The sequence below is a fragment of the Bos taurus genome, chromosome 6, assembly GCF_002263795.3.
Source record: "Bos taurus isolate L1 Dominette 01449 registration number 42190680 breed Hereford chromosome 6, ARS-UCD2.0, whole genome shotgun sequence".
In the NCBI taxonomy this organism is placed as follows: domain Eukaryota; kingdom Metazoa; phylum Chordata; class Mammalia; order Artiodactyla; family Bovidae; genus Bos; species Bos taurus.
This window is the reverse complement of record NC_037333.1, coordinates 64,604,662-64,631,297: the sequence shown is the minus strand read 5'-3', so window position 1 is coordinate 64,631,297 and position 26,636 is coordinate 64,604,662. Positions and strand designations below refer to the sequence as shown.

The 26,636-nt window shown below is 38.5% G+C and overlaps 1 protein-coding gene across 1 annotated transcript in view; it reads left to right on the top strand.

Annotated features, from left to right (window-relative positions):
- Positions 1-26,636, top strand: part of GABRG1 (gamma-aminobutyric acid type A receptor subunit gamma1) — a 90,115-nt gene that overhangs the window by 43,253 nt on the left and 20,226 nt on the right. Inside the window, 2 exon segments of the mRNA NM_001101250.1 lie at positions 6,235-6,302; positions 25,958-26,178. Coding sequence (NP_001094720.1) covers positions 6,235-6,302; positions 25,958-26,178 — 289 coding nt within the window.

Here is a 26,636-nt window from a genome sequence, read left to right as displayed (position 1 = left end):
TACTTTGCCAACCAAGGTCCATCTAGTCAAAACTATGTTTTTTCCAGTAGTCATGTATGGATGTGAGAGTTGGAGTATAAAAAAGCTAAGCCCCTAAGAATTGATGCTTTTGAACTGTGGTGTTGGAGAAGAATCTTGAGAGTCCCTTGGATGGCAAGGAGCTCAAACCAGTCAATCCTAAAGGAAATCAGTCATGAATATTCATTGGAAGTACTGATGCTGAAGCTAAAACTCCAATATTTTGGCCTCCTGATGTGAAGAACTGACTCATTTGCAAAGACCCTGATGCTCAGAAAGTCTGAGAGCGGGAGGAGAAGGGTATGACAGAGGATGAGATGGTTGAATGGCATCACTGTCTCAATGGACATGAGTTTTAGCAAGCTCCAAGAGTTGGTTATGGACAGGGAAGTCTGGAGTGCTGCAGTCCATGTGGTTGCAAAGAGTCGGACATGACTGAGCAACTGAACTGAACTGAGCCATTCTAAAGTGTGAGTGTGTAAAGACTCCACTGCTTCTCTTTCCTTAAATCTTACCAGTCCTCTTTTTCTTTACCCCTGATTAGGTATAAGCCCAGGGATAAGTTGCTCAGCCTTCTGCCTAAAGAGACATTTATTCAGAATTAGAGATCAGTGTTTTTTCCTCTAATAAGACACTCTCAATAATTAAATTTATATGTATTAATTATATGTCATATATTAATAATAGCCTTATATTTATGAGTATTGAATATTTGAAAATGGTTATTGACTACTGAGTATTGAATTATGTTAGTATGGCTAAGCAAGCACATTTAAATTCAAGCTTACTTAATTAACTTTTATTTAAATATAGAGCCTCTTGATGGGGGTTAAAAAAGAGAGTGGAAAAGCTGGCTTAAAACTCAGTATTCAAAAAAACTAAGATCATGACATCCCGTCCCATAACTTCATGGCAAATTGATGGGGAAAAAGTAGAAATAGTGACAGATTTTCTCTTCTCAGTCTCCAAAATTCCTTTGGATGGTGACTGCAACCATGAAATTAAAAGACACTTTCTTTTGGAAGGAAAGCTATGACAACCTAGACAGCATATTAAAAAGCAGAGATATCACTTTGCCGACAGTGGTCCATATAGTCAAAGTTATGGTTTTTCCAGTAGTCATGTATGGATTTTGGGTGGTCCATATAGTCATGTATGGTTTTTCCATATAGTCATGTATGGTTTTTCCAGTAGTCATGTATGCACAGAAGAACTGATGCTTTCAAACTGTGGCATTCAAGAAGACTCTTGAGAGTTCCTTGGACAGTAAGGAGATTTAACCAGTCAATCCTAAAGGAAATCAACACTGAATATTCATTGGAAGGATTGATGTTGAAGCTGAAGTTCTGATACTTTGGCCACGTGGTATGAAGAGCTGACTCACTGGAAAAGACCCTGAGGCTAGGAAAGATTGAAGGCAAGAGGAAAAGGGGTGACAGAGTATGAGATGGTTGAGTGACTCAATGGGCACATGTTTGAGCAAACTTTGGGAGACAGTGAAGGACAGGAAAGTCTGGCGTGCTGCAGTGCATGGGGTCACAGAGTCGGACAGGCCTTAACAACTGAACAGCAACAACAAAATGTACAGTGCAAAGTAGCATTTTATCTTTTCATCTCAGAGTATATATATATTAAATGACTTAAGTCTCTTCAAAAACTGGTATTGAAAAAGCTCGACAACTACTTATAAATCAGTGAAATTAGAACACTCCCTCATACCATACAGAAAAATTAACTCAAAATGGCTTAAAGACCTAAATGAAAACCATGACAACATAAAACTCCTAGAAGAGAACATAGGCAAAACATTCTCTGACGTAAATTGTAGCAATATTTTCTTAGATTAGTGCCCTGAGGAAAAATAAATAATAGCAAAATATAAACAATTGGTACCTAATTAAATTTAAAAGCTTCTGCACAGCAAAGGAAATCACCGACAAAACAAAAAGACAACCTATGGAATAGGAGAAAATATGGGCAATGATGTGACCAATGGGGAGTTAATATCCAAAATATACAAACAGTATCTACAACTCGATATTGAAAAAAACAAGTAAGCCAATCCAAAAATAGGCAGAAGACGTATATAGACATTTTCCCAAAGAATACATATAGCTGGTCAACAGGTGGATGAAAAGATGCTCACATTTTAAATTATTGAAAGTGAAAGTGAAAGTTGTTCATTCGTGTCTGACTCTTTGTGAGCCCATGGACTGTGTAGTCAATGGAATTCTCCAGGCCAGAATACTGGAGTGGATAGCCTTTCCCTTCTGTAGGGAATCTTCCCAACCCAGAAATTGAATCTAGGTCTCCTGCACTGCAGGTGGAATCTTTACAACTGAGCTATCAGGGAAGCCCAATAATGTCCTCAAGAATCATTTAGTTCTTGGTATAGACTAAGTTCAGCCCCAAGTATCATGCAATAAAGAGCAGGTATTCAGTGTTTGTTGGTTTATCAGGTGAACCAAAAATCTAATCAAATAAGACATGTTCACTGCACTTAATTGCTTATAACTAGTAAAAAATGTACTTGCAAATGAAACTAATAAACCTATTGTCTTGTTATTAATTGACTTGCATAAAACCACTCTGAATATAGTTATAATTAGCTTAATAACATGATATTTTTTGCGACCCCGTGGACTGTAGCCCGCCAGGCTCCTCTATCCATGGGATTCTCCAGGCAAGAATACTGGAGTGGGTTGCCATTTCCTTCTCCAGGGGATCTTCCCAACCCAGGGATCAAACCCCTGGATCAAACCTGAGTCTCCCACATGGCAGGCCGATGCTTTATCCTCTGAGCCACCAGGGAACATTTACAACTCATAGCTAGTCAAAAATAAATGGCAGCTGATTGAAAGAACTCATTTAGAAGTCACCAGTTAAGCTATAAAACCTTCTCTACTTTACAAGACCTACTTTTATTTAAGAAATCTAATTGTTGGTTAGTAGATCCAATTACATTGTCATGTATTGTATAAATCTAGAAGCCTACACCTGGAGGAGGAAACTGCAACCCCCTACAGTAGTCTTGCCTGGAAAATCCCATGGAGAGAGGAGCCTGGCAGGCTACAGTCCATGGTGTCACAGAGTCAGATGTAAAGAGTGGGACTGAGCAACTGAGCACTCAAGTACCGAAACCTGTAGTTTTGCCTGCTGAAACTATTTATAATTTCAAAGATTAAAAATAAATATGGTTTTAAAATAATATAAGCACTGTTTCTCAAAATGCCTTAAGTTTTCCATGGAAGCTTACCAGCCTGGAGGCTCTGCCAGAGTAGGTTACCAAGACAGGGAGATTTTGGACAGGCAAGGGAGTCAGACAGGCAGACTCAGCTACATATTAAGAAGATTCATCCTGCCAGGTCTAATATAGTGTTTGCATTGTAAGAATGATAAACACTGGGCCAGAAAGGGAAATCACATAAAGTTATCCAGAAAGGATGACTGAATAAATATTACTAGAAACATGCTTACTTTAGAAACTTTTAATGTATAAGGTGGTTTTTCTGCTTTTGCATTATCTCTATGTAAATCTCTTTGAGATCTATTATAGATTTTTTCTCACAACGTTTGTTCCCTTCTTGTCCACTTATGAAACCCTTACATGTATTCCTCAACAAGTATTTGTGGAATCAATAAATGAACCTTTAGGGGAGTAGGGAATAAAAATAAACTATGTGAAAATGTTTTTCATAGTAAACAAAAAAATCTCATGAATATAAATTATCATTACTATGGTAAATCTCATTATAGGAAGCCAAAAATACCTGACAAAGGCAGAAAGCCTAAATCACAATCACTATTTAGCAATCACAAAATATTTACTATAGAGTGTATTAGTTAACCATATAATTCAGTAAATGTTTAAAAGGCTGAACCATGCTACACATTTTGATAGAATATAAGACTATAGACATTTAAAGACTAACTCAGAAAGCACAAATGGCTGCGTACAGATGAAGTTCACAGTGGTGGCTATATAGTATACTCTGAGAATTAGATGAAAATACACCTTTCCTTGGAGCCAACTGTAAACAATCCAAAGGAAGATTGTTAACAAGGGAAGAAGGGGGTGTATATACACTGATTATGCTCCTGATAAGAATCAGACCTAGAGGTAGATGCTTTACATTCATCACCTCCTTTGATCATCATAACTGTGCTTCAAATTCTAGTATTGCTGGGACTGGTTTATACTGGCTCACAATAGCCACTAATTACATATTGTCCCCACTCTGCACTCAGTGACTTCACAGTGGTATCTCTACATCAGTTATTGTGGGAGTATTTGCAACATTGAAATCAGCAAAAGATACAAATCAGGGCTTTTTACTCATCTCTAAGAGTAAGCTTGGTAACATTTGCTAGCACACCACTGATATGCACTAAATAGATTAACAGGTTTCCCAGGTGGCTTGGCAGTAAAGAATTCACCTGTCATGCAGGAGACATGGGTTTGATCCCTGGGTCGGGAAGATCCCCTGAAAGAGGGCATGGTGCCGGGGACCAGCCCTGGCTGATCCAGGGTATTCGAAGGAGAGACGGCGTAGGCGAAGATCAGGAAACAATTGCTTAATTAAATGTTAATTAAGGATATAAAGAGTAATAGAATGAGGATAGCTCAGTAAAATTCAGTGAAGAAAAGAGGCTGAAATAAGGATAGCTCAGTGAGGAAATTCAGTGTAGAAAACAGGCTGAATAATTCAGCCAGAAGGTAAGAGAAAGAACGACATGGTGAGACCAAGTTTCGGTGAACAAGGCCCCGCACTTTATTTTCCAAAGTAGTTTTTATACCTTAAGTTATGCATAGAGGATAATCGGGGAAGGGGTAGAGTCTTGCAGCAAGCCAGGCTTTCTTCCTGCAAACTTATCATATGCAAAAGCTTAGGTGATTTGCATCATCTTCTGGCCCGGAGGCCTGTTAACATTTTAAGACCCTTTCTTCAGAAAACTTATTTTTCTCTAAAGGTGATTGGTCAGGAGCCACCCTCCAAAAGCATTAGATAAAGTTGCATTCCTACAGAGCAAAGGTATGGTGGGCTATAACAAGAAAAAGAATTAACTCAAGGGTCCCAGGTTACAAACATTAAAGCTACTACTTACACCAATTATATTAATCAATACACTGCCGGGGACACAGCAGGTAAGGGATATGGAAACTTAGCAGCAAACATTGGCCCAACAAGTGAAAATCCCTTCACCAATACAATTTCTAATCAATCTTTTAACTACTCAAAAGAATCTGTGTTTAGACAGTTTAGAACATCTCCTGCCTCTCACAGTTGGGAGGCTCTGAACAATCACATGTGGCCGGAAAAACCTATTCAGGCAGGCTAGAGGATTTCCAAAGGAGTTTGTAGGTTAAACACTGTCACACCCAGGAATTATTAACTGGAGCTGTAAGCTAACTCTTTTTTCAGAGAGGTAGTGGGGGACAGCCCCCCGTAAAGTCAGAGGTGTAGGTGAAAGCACAAAGCAGAAAGTCGGCAGACTCTGCTCGAGAATTTCCAGGGGGACTCCTGAAGCTCGATCCCGCCTTTGCGTATGCCGAGCCTCCTTCCTCATGACCTTTGTCATGGGCGGAGTTCCTCACGCTGGCTACCGGCAGTGATAGAATTCCAGTTGAGCTATTCCAGATCCTGAAAGATGATGCTGTGAAAAGTGCTGCACTCAATATGCAATATGCAATATGCACTCAATATGCAATATGCCGGCTCCCGGCAGCATGGCAACCCACTCCCTCTTGCCTGGAGAATACCATGGACAGAGGAGCCTGGCAGGCTACAGTGCATGCAGTTGCAAAGAACCAGACACGACTGAAGCGACTGAACATGTGCACATGCACAGGCTTACGTAACAGTATTTAGGCTCTAAAATCCATCTGGTCCTAAATTCTATAACTGTTGCAGAGTAAGTCATCTAACAACTTTAACTGAATTAACTTTATTAATTTTCATGGAAGGTTTGAACAGTTTTAACATTTTTAGGCTATGCGCTGAAATATTTTTAGTCAAAAATGGTCTTTTTTAGTTACATAATTGACTTAAAAGATGGTTGTGTTTATATAATGAATCATGCTCCTTCATTTCATAGTGCAAAATGTTTTATAACTAAAATGATAAAGTATTAATGATTAGTAAAGACTTATTTAAATAAGATTTAATACCACCTCTGATTATATCTTTGAACATTCTTTGTATTGGTATTTTGCAGTGAGGCCCACAGTAATTGAAACTGATGTTTATGTAAACAGCATTGGACCAGTTGATCCCATAAATATGGTGAGTTATGATATTAAAAATTATTATTTGCATAAAGTTCTTGAGTACATACCACAGCAATAGAATGAATATGTGAGCAACTTCTGAGAGCTAATTCTGAATGAGTTCGAGGTGAAAAGGTGAAGTGATTTTCCGGTTGTGCATAGGCTGACTCTAAGGTATAGAGATGACTTTGTGGACAGCAGAGTCATCTTTTGAGATTGGGAATATAGTCACATATGCCCTCAAATGCTAAAGGCACATTCAGGAGGAACGGTCCAGCAATGATTTGGATTTTAAGTTCAGGGAATAAGTTGATCTGGAGATGATTTGGAAATAGATATAAATTGAGAAAGGAAGAAGAATAAGCAGTATAAGATATAGCTTGAAGCCTTGAGAAGTGATCCAAGAGAGATACATATTAAGAAGAACACAGATCTGACAATCAGATGGTAAATTGAGGCCAACGTGTATAAACTACAGTGGAAAAACAGAGAAGTGCAGAAAAGGGACATAATCAGAAAAGTCAGTGGGTAAGAGAAGCAGGGAGAAGATGGTATTAAAGTATCTGAGGAAGAAAAGAGGATGAAGAAGAAGGAATTAATAAACAATTGTCTATGTACATGAGAATCCAATGATAAATGAATTAAATTGGGCCTACTGGTATTGGCTAGATGGTACTGATTCTCTCAGATAAAATTCAGAGGAATGCTGAAAGTAAGAAAAGAATAAGAGCTGAATCATATGTCTGCTCCAGCCTCATAATTGGTCTCATACCCAACTTCTTGGCACAGAGCCCTGAAATACAGGTTCACAGACATGAAATCATATGCTGATTTCAAGATGATGGAGATTAAGTGGGAATGCAGGTTAATTTTATGAACTACTATTTTGAGAAAATTGACTTACACTGTAACTACTATTTTAAGAAACTTGACTTAGAAGAGAATGAGATAAGAAGTTGGTGGTAGAGAGGGAAGAGAGTGTAAGAGAACTATGGGCAAGAGAGAGAATATGAAAAAATGCCAAGGGAAGGTCATTTAGGCTGAAAATTAATAAAAGTGTGTAACTATGCTTTATCTCTTACATGTAGAGTGAATAGTTTTCCTTACCATTAAAAAGACATAATTAACACCTACAATACAACCCATAGACATTATTTAAAGCAGATTGAAAATGTACTGATCCGAACCCTAATAATCCCATTTCTGAGTCAGACTACTTGTTGCTTTTCAATGGGTTCTATCATGTGTTATTTTCATCTCCTTTGATGGACACCCATGTTAGCCTCCCAGGCTGCCGAAATAAAGTATCAGAGACTGGATGGCTCTAACTATAGACACTTATGTCTCAAGTTCTGAAGGACAAAAGCTAAATCAAGGTGTCAGCAACTTTACTTTTTTCTAAGACTTCTCTCCTTGGTTTGCATATATCCGCCTTTTTGCTGAATCACATAGGCTTTCTTCAGTGCATCCACTTCCCTTGTGCTCTTTGTGTATCCAAATTTTCATCCAAGTTTCATCCAAATATCCAAACTTTCCCTTATTATAAGAACAGCAGTCAGATTGGATTCAGGTCCACCCTAACAACCTCATTTTAACTTAATCATCTCCTTAAAAGCCCTGTCTCCCAAAACAGTCATACCCTAACGTATTGGGGGGTTAGGCCTTCAGCATATAAATTGTGGGAGGACACCATTCAGTGCATGCTGCAGCTGCTGCTAAGTCGCTTCAGTCATGTCTGACTCTGTGCGACCCCATAGATGGCAGCCCACCAGGCTCCCCCGTCCCCGGGATTCTCCAGGCAAGAACACTGGAGTGGGTTGCCATTTCCTTCTCCAATGCATGAAAGTGAAAAGTGAAAGGGAAGTCGCTCAGCTGTGTCCGACTCTTCACAACCCCATGGACTGCAGGCTACCAGGCTCCACTGTCCATGGGATTTTCCAGGCAAGAGTACTGGAGTGGGGTGCCATTGCCTTCTCCGAATTCAGTGCATAATACCATGCAAAGATAATTTTCTAAGGCTTTGATGATTTTTCTCCCCAACTTCATTTATTCATTATTACAACAAATTGTCCCTTTATTCTAGTCTTAACCATTTTATAATTGAATGTTATTGTTTAGTCATTGTCCTGTCTGACTCTTCTGTGGCTCCATGGACTGTAGTCCGCCAGGCTCCTCTGTCCATGGGATTTCCGAGATAAGAATACTAGAGTGGGTTGCTATGTCTTACTTGAGGGGGATATTCCTGACCCAGGGATCGAACCTGCACCTCCTATATGGGCAAGCTATTCTTTACCACTGAGCCAATGGGGAAGCCCTTTATTATACCTGAATAACCATCATTATATACCTAACAGTTATCAGTGTCTACTTTGTCCTATAGTATTACAGTCATGATCGGTTTTTCTCTTAGTCAACATGATGTTCATGTGTTTGTCATTAACTTTCACAGTGCCTATATTGATCACCATAGTGGCAGGATTCTCTCCACACAATAATGGACATCTTTGTTGCCTCAATGCAAATGAATATGAACTGGCTGTGGATAAGTTGAATTTGATAATCTGAAAATTGGAGCCAGCTCTCAGGGTAAAGGGTTGATGCAAATATTTGTCAGGGATTAGCTAAACCTCTGAGGAATTGGAAGATCTGAAAGTAAAGAGAGAAGGAAAAAGAAACAATATCAGACCTTGAGGAATATATACATTTAAGGACCTGTAAGATGAAGCTGAGTTAGCAAATTAAACTGATAAGTTGACAAGAAAATGAAGATAAAGCAAGGGAAGGTAAAATTTGAAAGTGTTTTAGTTTTCCTTCTAACTCCAAACAAATTTATATACAACCACTTGGTTTTCATAAAGATAAAGAAGTTTATATAGCTGTGTGTATTAATTTAACATTATGCAAATATAAGATTTTATAAAGTAATGCCTTACTAAGATGTTAATTTTCTCTTTAAAAGAATCTTAAAATATTCAGTCTCTACTAATACTTAGGTAAACCCATTTAGGGATGTGGAAGTCTAAATTTTCCTGCATTGTGTATTTTTTATTTGAGCCCTTTGTCTTCAATTTGAATGAATTCATTAAAGAAAAAATGAGGTTATTAAAAAGAAGTAGAATTCAAGACTGAATTAGTATTCCAGAAATACTTTCACATGAATAGCTATCAAGAGACTTCTGTGATGATATTCTTGCATAAAAGTTTCATAGTATTAAATATTTAGTTTCCAGTGGGGCAAATCACACACTTGTAACCTTGGACAGTGATAGTTTTTTTTTTTTTTTAAAGCTAATTAAATGAAATTACTATTAAAATTGGTGATACTAAAGCACATATAAGAAAAAAACTAGAATATTTAATAGTGTTTATTAAAACAGAAGCATGTCATACTAGGAACGAAGGAACAGTTTACAGAGAAAACTATTTTAACTAAACAATGCAGGAACATTAGAATTCAGTTATTATAAAATGAATAGAATTGCTTTGACTTGAATAGAATTAAGCAAGCAAGTCTTTTCCCCCTCTTAACTACATAAACAACTTAAGGTACTGATAAGAATCAAAGCTACTATATAAGTTTAATAATTTTACTTTTTCAAATGAAATAAAATACGGTTTGGTACAAAATGCTTTTTTTTTTCAAACTTGGCTGCATAAAATAGTATCTGTAGATTATTGATAAGACCTAAAACAGTATCATTCTACGATCATATGTATCTTTCTTTTCTTTTTTTTTAAATTCAAGGTTAGGTTAATGGCTTCAATCCTGGTGTCACTGTCAAACATTGGATATTCAATAATTGCATGTTAAAAGAATGAATAAATTAGTCGATAAATAGATTGTCCCATAATTTTTATTTTGAAAATTTTAGTGCAAAGTGAGTAACAGATACAACTAATCAGAATTGAAAAAAAAAAAACTTGGAAAGAGGCCATTCAACTATGCATGCTCTAATTAAAACTGTCTAAATGTAAACAGAAAAAAAAAAAAACAATAAAAAATGAAGGCACAAAATGTTAATAGAGGTTATTAGACTGAAATTAAAGTATTTCATCCTCTTAATTTTTCAAGTTTTGAGGAGATTATGTGTTTTCACTCTTTTGAGTAAATATCTCAGGGTAATTAAACAATTGCAGTTATCCTCTGGTAGCACATATAACAGCCAAGGGTTATGGGAATTCCCTGAATAAAAATCAGTGAAAGCTCCAGTGAATCCAAGATGATATAATGGGTATCTAGCAATGGCACCCCACTCCAGTACTTTTGCCTGGAAGATCCCATGGACGGAGAAGCCTGGTAGGCTGCAGTCCATGGGGTCGCTAGAGTCGGACACGACTGAGCGACTTCACTTTCACTTTTCACTTTTATGCCTTGGAGAAGGAAATGGCAAACCCACTCCAGCGTTCTTGCCTGGAGAATCCCAGGGACCGGGAAGCCTGGTGGGCTGCCGTCTATGGAGTCGCACAGAGTGGGACACGACTGAAGTGACTTAGCAGCAGCAGCAGCAGCAACACAAGGGGAGTAAGTACAGAACAGTAATCATTGAAAATTACAGCTATAGTTTGGACGTGGGTTTCCCTGGTGGCTCAGACGGTAAAGCGTCTGCCTGCAATGCGGGAGACTCAGGTTCGATTCCTGGGTCGGGAAGATCCCCTGGAGAAGGAAATAGCAATCCACTCCAGCACTCTTGCCTGGAAAATCCCATGGACGGAGGAGCCTGATAGGCTGAAGTCCATGGAGTCGCTAAGAGTCAGACACAACTGAGCGACTTCACTTTCACTTTTCACTTTCATGCATTGGAGAAGGAAATGGCAACCCACTCCAGTATTCTTGCCTGGAGAATCCCAGGGATGGGGGAGCCTGGTGGGCTGCCGTCCATGGGGTCACACAGAGTTGGACACGAATGACGCGACTTAGCAGCAGTAGCAGCAACACCCTTATACAGCCCAATATTAAGAGATTATCAGTATAGGTACTTTGAAAGTGTCAGATCAGAGAGAAAAACAGTGATAAAAAAACTTCTCAAGAACAAGATCCCAAATCATGTCTATAGAATTTAACTTTATATCATTGTAAATGCCAGGGTCATAGGTCACATGATCTGAGACTATGGTTCCTAAGCTGGATAGATTCTTCAGCCTTGAAATTTTTATTGGTTATGGTACTGGAGACAGGGCTGAAGAATGAAGGCACCAGTTATAAAGAGGGCAAATTAGAAAGAAGCCAGGGCACCAGCTGGGCTAGATTCCAGAGTAACTACCTGCTGGAGTGACAACACAGGGAAGTTCAGTTCAGTCCCTCAGTCTTTGTGATCCCCTGGACTGCAGCATGCCAGGCCTCCCCTGTCCATCACCAACTACCAGAGTTTACTCAAACTCATGTCCATGGAGTCGGTGATGCCATCCAACCATCTCATCCTCTGTCATCCCCCTTTCCTCCCACCTTCAGTCTTTCCCAGCATCAGGATCTGAGCAGTACACAAATAGGATTTATTGTATTTAGCAAAAGACAAGTTGTTTTCTTTCTTGCCAGTATAGAAATATTTAACAATAATGCCCCCTTTCAGGCTTTTTTTTCCAGAAAAGGAAAGTTCAACTGTTCCCTATAAAAGTATAAATAATCTTAAAGCATACGTGAACTTACAAAAGTTATAAACATTAATTATTATTGCATGGAAATGAAATAAGGTGGATAAGAGATTTTTTTAGTAAAGAAGTTTTGTTCTATCATTTAAGCAGAATGGGCAAGCATCAAATGTCTGTATAGAAGGTGCCTGAGTGCATGCTAAGTCTCTTCAGTCGTGTCTGACTCTTTGTGACCCCATGGACTGTAGCTTGCCAGGCCCTTCTGTCCCTGGGATTCTCCAGGCAAGAATACTCAAGTTTGTTGACATGCCCTCCTCAAGAGGATCTTTCCAACCCAAAGATAGAACCCTGGTTCCTGCGGCTTCCTGCATTGTAGGCAGATTCTTTACCACTGAGCCACCATATAGAGGGTGGTGGTTTAGTCACTAAGTCAAGTCCAACTCTTTGTGACCCCGTGGACTGTAGCATTGCCAGGCTCCTCTGTCCATGGGATTTTCCAGGCAAGAATACTAGAGTGGGTTGCCATTTCCTTCTCCAGGGGATCTTCCTGACACAGGAATGAACAGGTGTCTCCTGCGGCTTCTGAATTAGCACAGATTTTTTTTTTTTTTTTTTTTACCACTGAGCCACCTGGGAAGCCCATGAGGTATAGTTAGAGGGTAAGGTATATTTAAATAATTCATTTGAGAATGGTGAGAACTGACTTTTAAGATTTTTTTAAAATTTTACCTTATTTTATCAAACTCAATTTTTATCATTAAATCCCTAGACATATAACTTTTGTTTAACCATTCCAAATATACTGAGAAAGCTGGTGCTTGGGGAGAAGTTTTTTCTTCATGAATCATGAATTTCTTTCAAGGAGCACATTTCTTTAGCATGGTTCATACAATTGGTCGTGATGTTCTTGCTGCTACTGCTGCTAAGTCGCTTTAGTTGTGTCCGACTCTGTGCGACCCCATAGACAGCAGCCCACCAGGCTCCTCTGTCCCTGGGAGTCTCCATGCAAGAATACTGGAGTGGGTCACCATTTCCTTCTCCAATGCATGCATGCATGCTAAGTCACTCCAGTTGTGTCTGACTCTTTGCGACCCTATGGGCAGCGGCCTGCCAGGCTCCTCCATCCACAGGATTCTCTAGGCAAGAATACTGGAGTGGGTTGCCATTTCCTTCTCTACCCAATGTTCATAAGTTCTTCCATTTCTCTGTCTTTGTCTCTTTCTGCCCCTCTTTCTTGGGGTTTCTTCCTCTCTACTCTTTTCCTTCCCATTCCTCTCCTTCCTTTCTTCTCTTTTTTTGTTACTGATGCTTCCAGATTTAAGGAAATAAAGATTTAAACATAGCTTCTAAATATTAAATTAACTCCATGTTTTACTTTTACTGTATTAACAGGAAATAGTCACTCCTTGCCAGCTATATTACTTTTAGGAATTATAAAACAGCAACACATTAAGTTTACTTGTTTCATTTGTGCAACATTTTAAAGCTTGCTACCATAGTTTTTATTTCTTTTTTTGCATATTACATTAAGATTTATTTTTTCATTATATCCTTTAAAGTCAATTTCTTTTCACTGGCTCTATTTTAGGTAACTTTTGACTCAACACTAACAGAAATAAAATTAAAAATTATAAATAGATAAGTGTTATTTTCATCTCTGTGCTGCTTTGATCCAGAATGCTCATTTGCTCCAAGAATAGGAAGTTAGAGTTCTTATAATAAAGAAATTAAATTGACAACTAAACCTGCAAAAATTATTAAAATAATTTATACTATTTCTTAATGTTAAAAAACACTTTAAAATTTTTATTCTATGATCTTATTTGTCTTTTATTTATGTAACACTTCTATTGTGACAGTTGATACATTGATTACTGAGTTAGAAAATATATAGCCTTCTTTGGAGAAGCATAAAACCTAGTGGGGAGGATTAGATAAATACAGAGGACGAAGGGTCAGGAAAAATTCTGTTATAAATCCATACATATTTTAACTTGCAAATGGTGATCCTATGCCATATTTTCTAAACTATTTTTGAATAATATCATGGATTATCATTATACAGTGGTCACCACTGTTAGCTACTATTTTAACATTTTAATAACTTTATATACATGGTTTCCCCAAATACTATATTATTATGCATATTTTTACTATAACATGGTATCTTTCCATGTATTATATCATGGCTATTATTACACTTGCTGCTAAGTCACTTCAGAAGTGTCTGACTCTGTGCGACCCCATAGACGGCAGCCCACCAGGCTCCCCTGTCCCTGGGATTCTCCAGGCAAGAACACTGGAGTGGGTTGCCATTTCCTTCTCCAATGCATGAAAGTAAAAAGTGAAAGTGAAGTCGCTCAGTAGTGTCTGACTCTAGCGACCCCATGGACTGCAGCCCACGAGGCCCCTCCGTCCATGGGATTTTCCAGGCAAGAGTACTGGAGTGGGGTGCCATTGCCTTCTCTGGTTATTACAGTTAATTCCTGTTTAAAAATATTAAATATTGCCTCCTATATTAAATATATATTTAATAATTCATTTTCTAATACTGTGGTTAGTCTTTGGAGGTGTCTAATGTTGAATTCTTTTTTAATGATTTGCCTCCCAGCTTAGTTATAATTTTGAGTCCTTTATGTACTAATAGATATAGAATGTTCTATAATGGGCTAGTACTGCTTGACAGTTCTGGCCTCAGGTTAGGATTAGGGGGAAAGTTCTGTCAAAATGTCGTTAAAATCTGGTTTTTAGTTTTGCTTCCTACCTAGCTAATTTAAGGCCCTGTTTCATTTGTCAAATATTATAGTTAATACAGTTATACCTTTTGAATCTACAGTTTTCACCTCTTTATTTAAATTGAGTTATATGGTACCTACCAAGGGTTTTCAGTGATGAATTCAAAGTTATTAAGCAACCATTTTGATTGTTTCATTTCTTAATATAAAATTTATTTATATGAGGAGAGTGACAAATAGTAATATGTTGCTAATAATATTTTTTAAAAAACAGAAAAACAATGAATAGGAAAAAGCAGTTTAGCACATAAGATGATGATTTATCATGGACTAAAGATCACTTCAAAGGGATAATATTTCACCATTTTAGAAGATTCAATTCAGTTCACTTCAGTCACTCAGTAATGTCTGACTCTTTGCAACCCTGTGGACTGCAGCACACCAGGCTTTCCTGTCCATCACCAACTCCAGGAGCTTGCTAAAATTCATGCCCATCGAGTTGGTGATGCCCTTCAACCATCTCATCCTCTGTTGCCTCTTTACCTCATGCCTTCAACCTTTCCCAGCATCAGAGTGTTTTCCAATGAATCAGTTCTTCACATCAGGTGGTGAAAGTATTGGAGCCTCAGCTTCAGCATCAGTCCTTGCAGTGAATATTCAGGACTAATTTCCTTTATGATGGACTGGTTGGATCTCCTTGCAGTCCAGGGGACTCTCAAGAGTCTTCTCCAACACCACAGATCAAAAGCATCAATTCTTTGATACTTAGCTTTCTTTATGGTCCAACCCTCACATCCACACATGACTACCAGAAAAACCATAAATTTGACTATATGGACCTTATTCAACAAAGTAATGTCTTTGCCATAATGGTATGGACCTAACAGAAGCAGAAGATATTAAAAAGAGGTGAGTAGAATACACAGAAGAACTGCACAAAAAAAAGATCTTCATGCCCGGATAATCATGATGGTGTGGTCACTCACCTAGAGGCAGATATCCTGGAATGTGAAGTCAAGTGGGCCTTAGGAAGCTCACTACAAGCAAAGCTAGTGGAGGTGATGGAACTCTAGTTGAGCTATTTCAAATCCTGAAAGATGATGCTGTGAAAGTGCTGCACTCAATATGCCAGCAAATTTGGAAAACTCAGCAGTGGCCACAGGACTGGAAAAGGTCAGTCTTCATTGCAATCCCAAAGAAAGGCAATGCCGAAGAATGCTCAAACTACTGTACAATTGCACTCATCACACGCTAGTAAAGTAATGCTAAAAATTCTCCAAGTCAGGCTTCAACAGTACGTGAATGGTGAACTTCCAGATGTTCAAGCTGGATTTAGAAAAGGCAGAGGAACCAGAGATCCAGTTGCCAACATCCGCTGGGTCATCCAAAAAGCAAGAGAGTTCCAGAAAAACATCTATTTCTCCTTTATTGACTATGACAAAGCCTTTGACTATGTGGATCACAATAAACTGTGGAAAATTTTGAAAGAGATGGGAATACCAGATCACTTGACCTTCCTCCTGAGAAATCCATATGCAGGTCAGGAAGCAACAGTTAGATCTGGCCAGGGAAAAATAGACTGGTTCCAAATTGGGAAAGGAGTAACGTCAAGGCTGTATGTTGTCACCTTGCTTACTTAACTTATATGCAGAGTATATCATGAGAAACACTGGGCTGGATGAAGCACAAACTGGAATCAAGGTCGCTGGGGAGAAATATCAATAACCTCAGCTATGCAGATGGAACCACCCTTATGGCAGAAAGTAAGAGGAACTAAAGGGCCTCTTGATGAACGTGAAAGAGGAGAGTGAAAAAGTTGGCTTAAAGATCAACATTCAGAAAACTATGATCATGGCATCCAGTCCCATCAGTTCATGGCAAATAGATGGAGAAACAGTGGAACAGTGGCAGAGTTTGTTTTTTTTGGGCTCCAAAATCTCTGCAGATGGTGACTGCAGCCACGAAGTTAAAAGATGCTTACTCCTTGGAAGGAAAGTTATGACCAACCTATACAGCATGTTAAAAAGCAGAGGCATTACTTTGCCAACAAAGATCCGTCTAGTCAAAACAATGTTTTTTCCAGTTGTCATGTATGGATGTGAAAGGTGGACTATAAAGAAAGCTGAGCACCGAAGAATTGATGCTTTTGAACTGTGGTGTTGGTGAAGACTCTTGAGAGTCCCTTGGACAGCAAGGAGATCCAACCAGTCCATCCTAAAGGAAATCAGTCCTGAATATTCATTGGAAGGACTGATGTTGAAGCTGAAACTCCAATACTTTGACCACATGATGTGAAGGACTAACTCATTTGAAAAGACCCTGATGCTCAGAAAGATTGTAGCTGGGAGAAGAAGGGGATGACAAAGGATGAGATGGTTGGATGGCATCATTGACTCAATGGACATGGGTTTGAGTAAACTCTGGGAGTTGGTGACGGACAGGGAGGCCAGGAGTGCTGCAGTCCATGGGGTTTCAAAGAGTCAGACAGGACTTAGTGACTGAATTGTACTGACCAGACCTACTCCCATAATATACATTAAGAGATACGTCCAAGGTAAGAGAAAACCAAGTAAGATGGTAGGCACTGAGAGAGGGCATCAGAGGGCAGACAGACTGAACCACAATCACAGACAACTAGCCAATCTGATCACATGGACCACAGCCTTGTCTAACTCAATGAAACTAAGCCATGCTGTGTCAGGCCACCCAAGACAGATGGGTCATGGTGGAGAGGTCTGACAGAATGTGGTCTACTGGAGAAGGGAATGGCAAACCGCTTCAATATTCTTGCCCTGAGAACCCCATAAACAGTATGAAAAGGCAAAAAGGTAGGACACTGAAAGATGAACTCCCCAGGTCGGTAGGTGCACAATATGCTACTAGAGATCAGTGGAGAAATAACTCCAGAAAGAAAGAAAGGATGGAGCCAAAGCAAAAACAACTCCCAGTTGGGGATGGGACTGGTGATAGAAGCAAGGTTTGATGCTGTAAAGAGCAATATTGCATAGGAATCTGGAATGTTAGGTTCATGAATCAAGGCAAATTGGAAGTGGTCAAACAGGAGATGACAAGAGTGAACATCGTCATTCTAGGAATCAGCGAAACAAGATGGACTGGAATGGGTGAATTTAACTCAGATGACCATTACATCTACAGTACTGTGAGCAGGAATCCCTTAAGAAGAAATGAAGTAGCCATCATAGTCAACAAAAGACTCCGAAATGCAGTACTTGGATGCAATCTCAAAAACGACAGAATGTTCTCTGTTCATTTCCAAGGCAAACCATTCAATATCACGGTAATCCAAGTGTATGCCCTGACCAGTAATGCTGAAGAAGCTGAAGTTGAACAGTTCTATGAAGGCCTACAAACCTACTAGAACTAACACCCAAAAAAGATGTCCTTTTCATTATAGGGGACGGGAATGCAAAAGTAGGAAGTCAAGAAACACCTGGAGTAACAGGCAGATTTGGTCTTGGAATACGGAATGAAGCAGGGCAAAGGCTAATAGAGTTTTGCTAAGGGAACGCACTAGTCATAGAAAACACCCTCTTCCAACAACACAAGAGAAGACTCTACACATGGACATTACCAGATGGTTGACACTGAAATCATATTGGTTATATTCTTTGCAGGCAAACATGGAGAAGCTCTATACAGTCAGCAAAAACAAGACCGGGTGCTGACTGTGGCTCAGATCATGAATTCCCTATTACCAAATTCAGAGTGAAACTGAAGAAAGTGGAGAAAACCACTAGACCATTCAGGAATGACCTAAATCAAATCTCTTATGACTATACAGTGGAAGTGAGAAAGATTTAAGGGACTAGATCTGGTAGACAGAGTGCCTGATGAACTATGGACGGACGTTCGTGACATTGTACAGGAGACAGGAATCAAGACCATCCCCAAGAAAAAGAAATGCAAAAAAGCAAAATGGCTGTGAGGAGGACTTACAAATAGCTGTGAAAAGAAGGGACATGAAAAGCAAAGGAGAAAAGGAGATATACCTATTTGAATTCAGAATTCGAAAGAATAGCAAGGAAAGATAAGAAAGACTTTCTCAGCGATCAATACAAAGAAATAGAGGAAAACAACAGAATGGGAAAGACTCGAGATCTCGTCAAGAAAATGAGAGTTACCAAGGGAACATTTTATGCAAAGATGGGCTCAGTAAAGGACAGAAATTGTAGGGACCTAACAGAAGCAGAAGATATTAAGAAGAGTTGGCAAGAATACACAGAAGAACAGTAGAAAAAGATCTTCATGCCTGGATAATCACAAGGGTGTGATCACTCACCTTGAGCCAGACATCCTAGAATGTGAAGTCAAGTAGGCCTTAGGAAGCATCACTATGAACACAACTTTTGAAGGTATTGGAATTCCAGTTGAGCTATTTCAAATCCTGAAAGATGATGCTATGGAAGTACCGCACTCAATATGCCAGCAAATTTGGAAAACTCAGCAGTGGCCACAGGACTGGAAAAGGTCAATTTTCATTCCAATCCCAAAGAAAGGCAATGCCGAAGAATTTCCAAACTACTGCACAATTGCACTTATCTCACACGCTAGTAAAGTAATGCTCAAAATTCTCCAAGCCAGCCTTCTGCAATACGTGAACTGTGAACATTCAGATGTTCAAGCTGGTTTTAGAAAAGGCAGAGGAACCAGAGATCAAATTGCCAACATCCACTGGATCATCAAAAAAGCAAGAGAGTTCCAGAAAAATCATTTGCTTCTGCTTTTGACTATGCCAAAGTCTTTGACTGTGTGGATCACAATAAACTGTGGAAAATTCTTAAAGAGATGGGAATACCAGACCACCTGACCTGCCTCTTGAGAAATCTGTGTGCAAGTCAGGAAGCAACAGTTAGAACTGGACATGGAACATTCGACTGATTCCAAATAGGAAAAGGAGTACATCAAGGCTATATATTGTCACCCTAGTTTTTTAACTTATATGCAGAGTACATCATGAGAAACACTTGGCTTGAGGAAGCACAAGCTGGAATCAAGATTTCTGGGAGAAATATCAATAACCTCAGATATGCAGATGACACAACCTTTATGGCAGAAAGCAAAGATGAACTAAAGAGGCCTCTTGATAAAAGTGAAAGAGGAGAGTGAAAAGTTGGCTTAAAGCTCAACATTCAGAAAACTAAGATCATAGCATCCGGTGCCATCACTTCATGGGAAATAAATAGGGAAACAGTGGAAACAGTGTCAGACTTTATTTTTCTGGGCTCCAAAATCATTGCAGATGGTGACTTCCACCATGAAATTAAAAGACACTTACTCCTTGGAAGGAAAGTTATGACTAACCTATACAGCATATTAAAAAGCAGAGACATTACTTTGCCAACAAAGGTCCATGTAGTCAAGGCTATGGTTTTTCCAGTGGTAATGTATGGATGTGACAGTTGGACTATAAAGAAAGCTGAGCACAGATCGAAGCTTTTGAACTGTGATGTTGGAGAAGACTCTTGAGAGTCTCTTGGACTGCATGGAGATCCAACCAGTCCATCCTAAAGGAGATCAGTCCTGGGTGTTCATTGGAAAGACTGATGTTGAAGCTGAAACTCCAATAGTTCAGCCACCTGATATGAATAGCTGACTCTTTGGAAAAGACCCTGATGCTCGGAAAGGTTGAGGGCTGGAGGAGAAGGGGATGACAGAGGATAGATGGTTGGATTGCATCACCTTCTCAAGGGACATGGTTTTGTGTGGACTCTGGCAGTGCGTGATGGACAGGGAGGCCTGATGTACTGCGATTCTTGGAGTCACAAAGGGTGAACTGAACTGAACTGAAGTGCCACTGCAGATGATGTCTGCAGCCATGAAATTAAAAGACGCTTACTCCTTGGAAGAAAAGTTATGACCAACCTAGATAGCATATTCAAAAGCAGAGACATTACTTTGCTAACAAAGGTCTGTCTAGTCAAGGCTATGGTTTTTTCAGTGGTCATGTATGGATGTGAGAGTTGGACTGTGAAGAAAGCTGAGCACCTAATAATTGATGCTTTTGAACTGTGGTGTTGGAGAAGACTCTTGAGAGTCCTTTGGACTGCAAGGAGATCCAACCAGTCCATCCTAAAGGAGATCAGCCCTGGGATTTCTTTGGAAGGAATGATGCTAAAGCTGAAACCCCAGTACTTTGGCCACCTCATGCAAAGAGTTGACTCATTGAAAAAGACTCTGAATTGGGAGGGATTGGGGGCAGGAGGAAAAGGGGACGACAGAGGATGAGATGGCTGAATGGCATCACTGATTCGATGGACGTGAGTCTGAGTGAACTCTGGGAGATGGTGATGGACAGGGAGGCCTGGTGTGCTGCAATTCATGGGGTTGCAATGAGTCAGACACGAGCAAGGGACTGAACTATCTGACTGAACTGAAGTGAAGGTATCAGAATTAGTCAGAAGGTTTTCAGGAAAGAGAAATCACTCTCAAGCAGGGTTCATTGTTGTTATATAATTCCTAGTGCAGAGTTTAAACTGAGTTGTTTGTTGTGTAATCATCAGTTCTGGGCTTAAAGAAAATGAAGTTTTATGTGACTAACACTGAGGAATGTAGAGAAAAAAGAAAAAAGAAAAATCTCCTCCTTGGGGACCCTGGACTTCTTATCAACCACATAGGAATTGACTCTCTCAATATCTTAAATCAGAAGTATTTTTATAAGGATAAGTCACTGGGTGCTACAATGTCGACAGGGCCTTTATTCTTATGTTTAGAATATGATCACTGAAACTTAGAGCTAGGAAAGATAAGAATGATAATTTTATGTAGTGCCCTCATTTTTCCATTGAAAAAGAATAAAGGACTTAATCAGCTTCCTACTCTAGGAACTCAGAATTGGGAGCTGACATGATTTCCTGTCTCCATTCAACCAGTATTCTTTAGATTACATCGTAACTTCTCACTATAACACACATTTGATGTATTTGTAGTAGTTTATCTTAAAAGTGTTTAAAATTATGTATACAGTTAAAGTGGAGAAGGCAATGGCACCCCACTCCAGTACTCTTGCCTGGAAAATCCCATGGATGGAGGAGCCTGGTAGGCTGTAGTTCATGGGGTCACTAAGAGTCGGACACAACTGAGCGACTTCCTTTTCACTTTTCACTTTCATGCATTGGAGGAGGAAATGGCAACCCACTCCAGTGTTCTTGCCTAGAGAATCCCAGGGGCGGGGGAGCCTGGTGGGCTTCCGTCTGTGGGGTCACACAGAGTCGGACACGACTGAAGCAACTTAGCAGCAGTAGCAGCAGCATACAGTTAAAGCGAATGTCCTATTCCTTAGTTGTGATATATATATATATATATATATATATATATATATATATATATTTTATTTATTTATTTTTTCAGTCCAAAGGCTTTTAAATAATGTATGAAAGCCTTAGGTTTCCCATGGGCAATGGATTTTAACTCACATCAATTTAAATAAAATCTGAAGTAGATAAATCTTGTTAAAAGTCTCCACTTTTAACATTTTGCTATAACAGAAATCATGACAAATCTCTCTAGGAGAAGTTGTGCAAGTCCTGCAACAGGCTTTGGTTTTATCTGCATAGAGAACTCTATTTTGTGATAAGTAAACACTGGAAGCCAGCACTTCCGATGATACTGCGAAGAGTGCTATTCTAGAAGCATACTGATACATCAGAAATTCTCTGATTCTATGTTTGTGTTAGTACTTGAACTTGGACAGCATAATTAACTTTTGTTTTAGAGACAAAAATCTCTAATGTTAGTTTGCAACTGTTTAAAAGTCAATTCAGGTTAAATAAAATTTTCATCGTGAAGTCTTTATTAATTTCTCCTAGCTGAAAATAATCTCTTTTGTTTTTATTTCTCTTTAATTCTGTCTCTCCTAAGTAGTATTAATTTCCAATTTTATTATGTAAATATACATAACGGAAAAACTTCACATTCATCTTTGTAAACTGAGAACAATATAGAAGTATCTTGAACACTGAAAAATATTTGTTAAAAAGTTATTTGATGAATATACATGGCATTATGTACTTTTGGCAATCTAAATTTACAGACATAAAAATAGAACCCAGCTGGTAACTGAATGGAGGATTTATGTCATAATATCCGTCAATGTATTGATGACTGACTTCAATGATTTAAGTATCTGACAAAACCTTTTTTTCTTTTTCATTTGAAGAAAGGAATACCAAGTCTTTTTCTTATCTTGTGACAGTATCAAGAAGTTGGTGCTTTTATGATAATTGAGCAAAGTGGGGAAGAATCCTATGAACTTGCATCACTAAAGCTATTTGTGCTGGTGATTAGCTACACTTGTACCTTTTCTTTACATGTTTATAGCCTTAGTATCTGATTCACTGCTAACCACTGATCTATTTTACTGTTTTGGCCATGTGAATCAATAGCTTAGGGAAAGATCAATGCCAGGTTCCTAAGATCAGATGAGAATCAACCCAATTTCATGATGTAATTATGCACCTAAGTTAATTATTTAGGTCTGCATTTTGTGTGATGTTAATTTCATTACTAAAAAAAGATACTGAGTTAACCTGTGCATTTAAGTTTTAGACACAGCACGTAATTGCAAGCTGACAGTGAAGTGGGAAAAGGGCATGACACTCACTTTCATCAATTATGGTTTGATTGATTGAGTTAGAAGTCAAGATGGCTCACTTCTTCACCTTTACCCACTAATGCTATTTTCTGGGCTAACTGCAAGGAGGCAAAGTTTCACAATGCTGAAATGCTAAATGCACTGCTCCTCATCTTGAAATGTTTATCCTAGAAGCTATTCTCCTTGTTGTTCTGAGTGACTGGAAGTTCCTTTTCATGTTTCTTTTGCTTAGTTATTATGTAGATAATTATAACCTGTAAATAGGAACATGAAGTACAAGAACACGGTTTGATCATTTTCTTGAAACTACACTAATACAAATGAGCAAATAAAATGGGATTTTTCAATTATGTATAAAATGGCACAGGCTTGAATAACTTCTTATCTCAGTGAAGCATTTATTAAGGATTAGTAATTTAAAACAGCTTGGAAGTATTAACCTCTGCAAAAAGTTTAGGAAGGATGGATTATCAAGACACATGCTCTGTATCTTTCTCTTCTTGAACCTAGATTGAGGGAATTGTGAGCAGAAAAAAATCTTCCCATTTTCCCAAAAATCTCTGCTTGAGGAAATTTGACCCTTTGGAAGTCATAACTCATCCAACAGTGATTAGCACAGTTACAAACAGGTCTGCTAAAGAAGGAACTGCCAGCTGAAAAGCAGGATCCACAACTGTTTGCTGGGCTGTTTCCCAGCCCTATACAAGCTAGTTCTCAAGTGTCATTTTTAATGTCCTGTTCATTAGGAATACTGCAGCCAATATACCTACCAAGTAGCTTAAGGTTTCCTCTACCAACCAATGTTGTATCTTTGCTAATCCATAATCCTGGTGGGGGTATGTTAGCCTCTTACTTTATCTTAAGCAGTTTCTGCTGTTCAATTCTCTCTACCATTTAAAGATTTTTATTTCATTAGTCAAACTCTCAAGCATACTTCTATTTATTATATTAAATATTTCTTTCTGGGTAAGTTTGGACAAGAGCTAGCATTACATCAAGAGTGAGCAAGTAATCTCTCCCACCTCAAATGACTCATATAAAACTTCATACTTTTCGGTTTACTCTTTTCCTAACCTTCTAACATCAAAGTTTCACACATACATACACCTATTTTCCTTTCTCAATAGCATTGGTTATGCATTCTTATTCATTAATTTTATCAAATTATTTTTTACTTTTATAATATGGTAGGCATAACTGTCAGGATACAAAGGTAGGTTATACCTAAGCACCTACTTCTAAGAATTTTCTCATAACCATGCAATTTCCTATTTACAGTCTTTCTGATTATGAACAGAGGCTTTTCTCTAATTATGGCACCCATCAGGCCTCACTATGATGACCATTATATGTGGTTGCTATGTATATGGATTTGGGATTCAACTTAACAATGCCTCAGTTTTCATACCATCTACTCTGTGATGTAGGGAGAATTATTTTATGTCTCTATTAATGCTAAGTTGCTTCAGTCGTGTCTGACTCTGTGCGACCCCATAGACGGGAGCCCACCAGGCTTCCCTGTCCCTGGGATTCTCCAGGCAAGAACAATGGAGTGGGTTGCCAGTTCCTTCTCCACCCATGAAATTGAAAAGTGAAAGTGAAGTCGCTCAGTTGTGTCAGACTCTTAGCGACCCCATGGACTGCAGCCCAACAGGCTCCTCTGTCCATGGGATTTTCCAGGCAAGAGTACTGGAGTGGGGTGCCATTGCCTTCTCCAGTTTCTATTAATAAACATTCCTTAAAATAAATATTATAGTAGTAATTATTTCATAGGGCTGTAGTAAGGATTTAATGACATGATACTTGGAAGTGATAGTCGCTCATTCATGTCTGACTCTTTGCAACCCCATGGACTATACAGTCCATGGAATTCTCCAGGCCAAAATACTGGAGTGCGAAGCCTTTCCCTTCTCCAGGGGATCTTCCCAACCCAGGGATCAGAACCTATGTCTCCCCCATTGCAGGTGGATTCTTTACCAGCTGAGGCACAAGGAAAACCCAAGAATACTGGAGTGGGTAGCCTATCCCTTCTCCAGCAGATCTTCCTGACCTAGGAATTGAACCAGGGTCTCCTGCATTGCAGGTGGATTCTTTACCAACTGGCTATCAGGGAAGCCCTGATATATGCAAAACTCTATTTCTCTCTCTCTCTCAATTTTTGATACTTGCAGAACTCAACACAATACTTAGCATATTATAAGTGCTTAATGAATTTCTGTGTGTGTGTGTATGTGTGAAAGAGAGAGAGAAAAAGAGAGTGTGTTTGCTTTAAAACATTTGAATCTAAATGACTGAAATTAGTTTTCTGGACAAAGGATAATCTGATGGCTGTTAGATAATTTGGTGAGTGCTTGAATTTTTATATTTTAGTGTGTGCCTTTTTGTGTGACTTAATCACTCATAAGTATCACAAAATTTTTATATAGTTGTTAACATGAAAGTGATTGACCTTTATATTAATAACCATATTATAAAATGTTGAATACAATTTACAAAAAGTGTGTGAAGCGACACTGGACAGCAGTTATTGCTAGAAATCTTGGATTTTGTTTTACATGACTCATGTAAACAATGAAAAAGAAAGGTTAAGATAATGGCATACACTTTTCTATGAAAAGATTGAGTTCAAGTGCTATTTACTTACAGAAATTTTAAAATATAAAAATTCAAACTTCTGAAGAGAATGACTAAAATAGAAGCTTTACTATCATGAATCATTACTCTCTTTTTATCTTTTAGGAATACACAATAGATATAATTTTTGCCCAAACCTGGTTTGATAGTCGTCTAAAATTCAATAGTACCATGAAAGTGCTCATGCTTAACAGTAATATGGTTGGGAAAATTTGGATTCCTGACACTTTCTTCAGAAACTCAAGAAAATCTGATGCTCATTGGATAACAACTCCTAATCGTCTTCTTCGAATATGGAATGATGGACGAGTTCTATATACTCTAAGGTATTACTGTTAAAAAAAAAAAAAACAACTTGTAGTTGCTCTAATTTAGTTTCCATATTAATATTTGAAGCGCATAAATTTCCCTTTTTCAAAGTTGCAAAGTAATAAATATGAAGCTTCTTTCATACACTAAAATTTAAAAAGGTGAAATATTGTGGAAACACTTGTTTAAGCTTGGCATTACCAGTATGTGAATAGGACTGAAAGCAAAGAGGAAAAACTCCTCGATTTCCCTGTTTTGAAGCAGAAAAGGCTGTGGCATAAACACTATATTTTTAAACCTATAAGGCAAACGATTGACAAAGATTTTCTTTAGGAGTCCACCCTGCTATAATACTTTAAAATACTTTGATTTTCAGTGGTGTAGTAAAACATCCCTAACAGAGGATTGAATGAGGGTTAATAGGTAAGATTCAGGTTTATTTATTTCATTGTCTTGAACATATTGACTCATTATA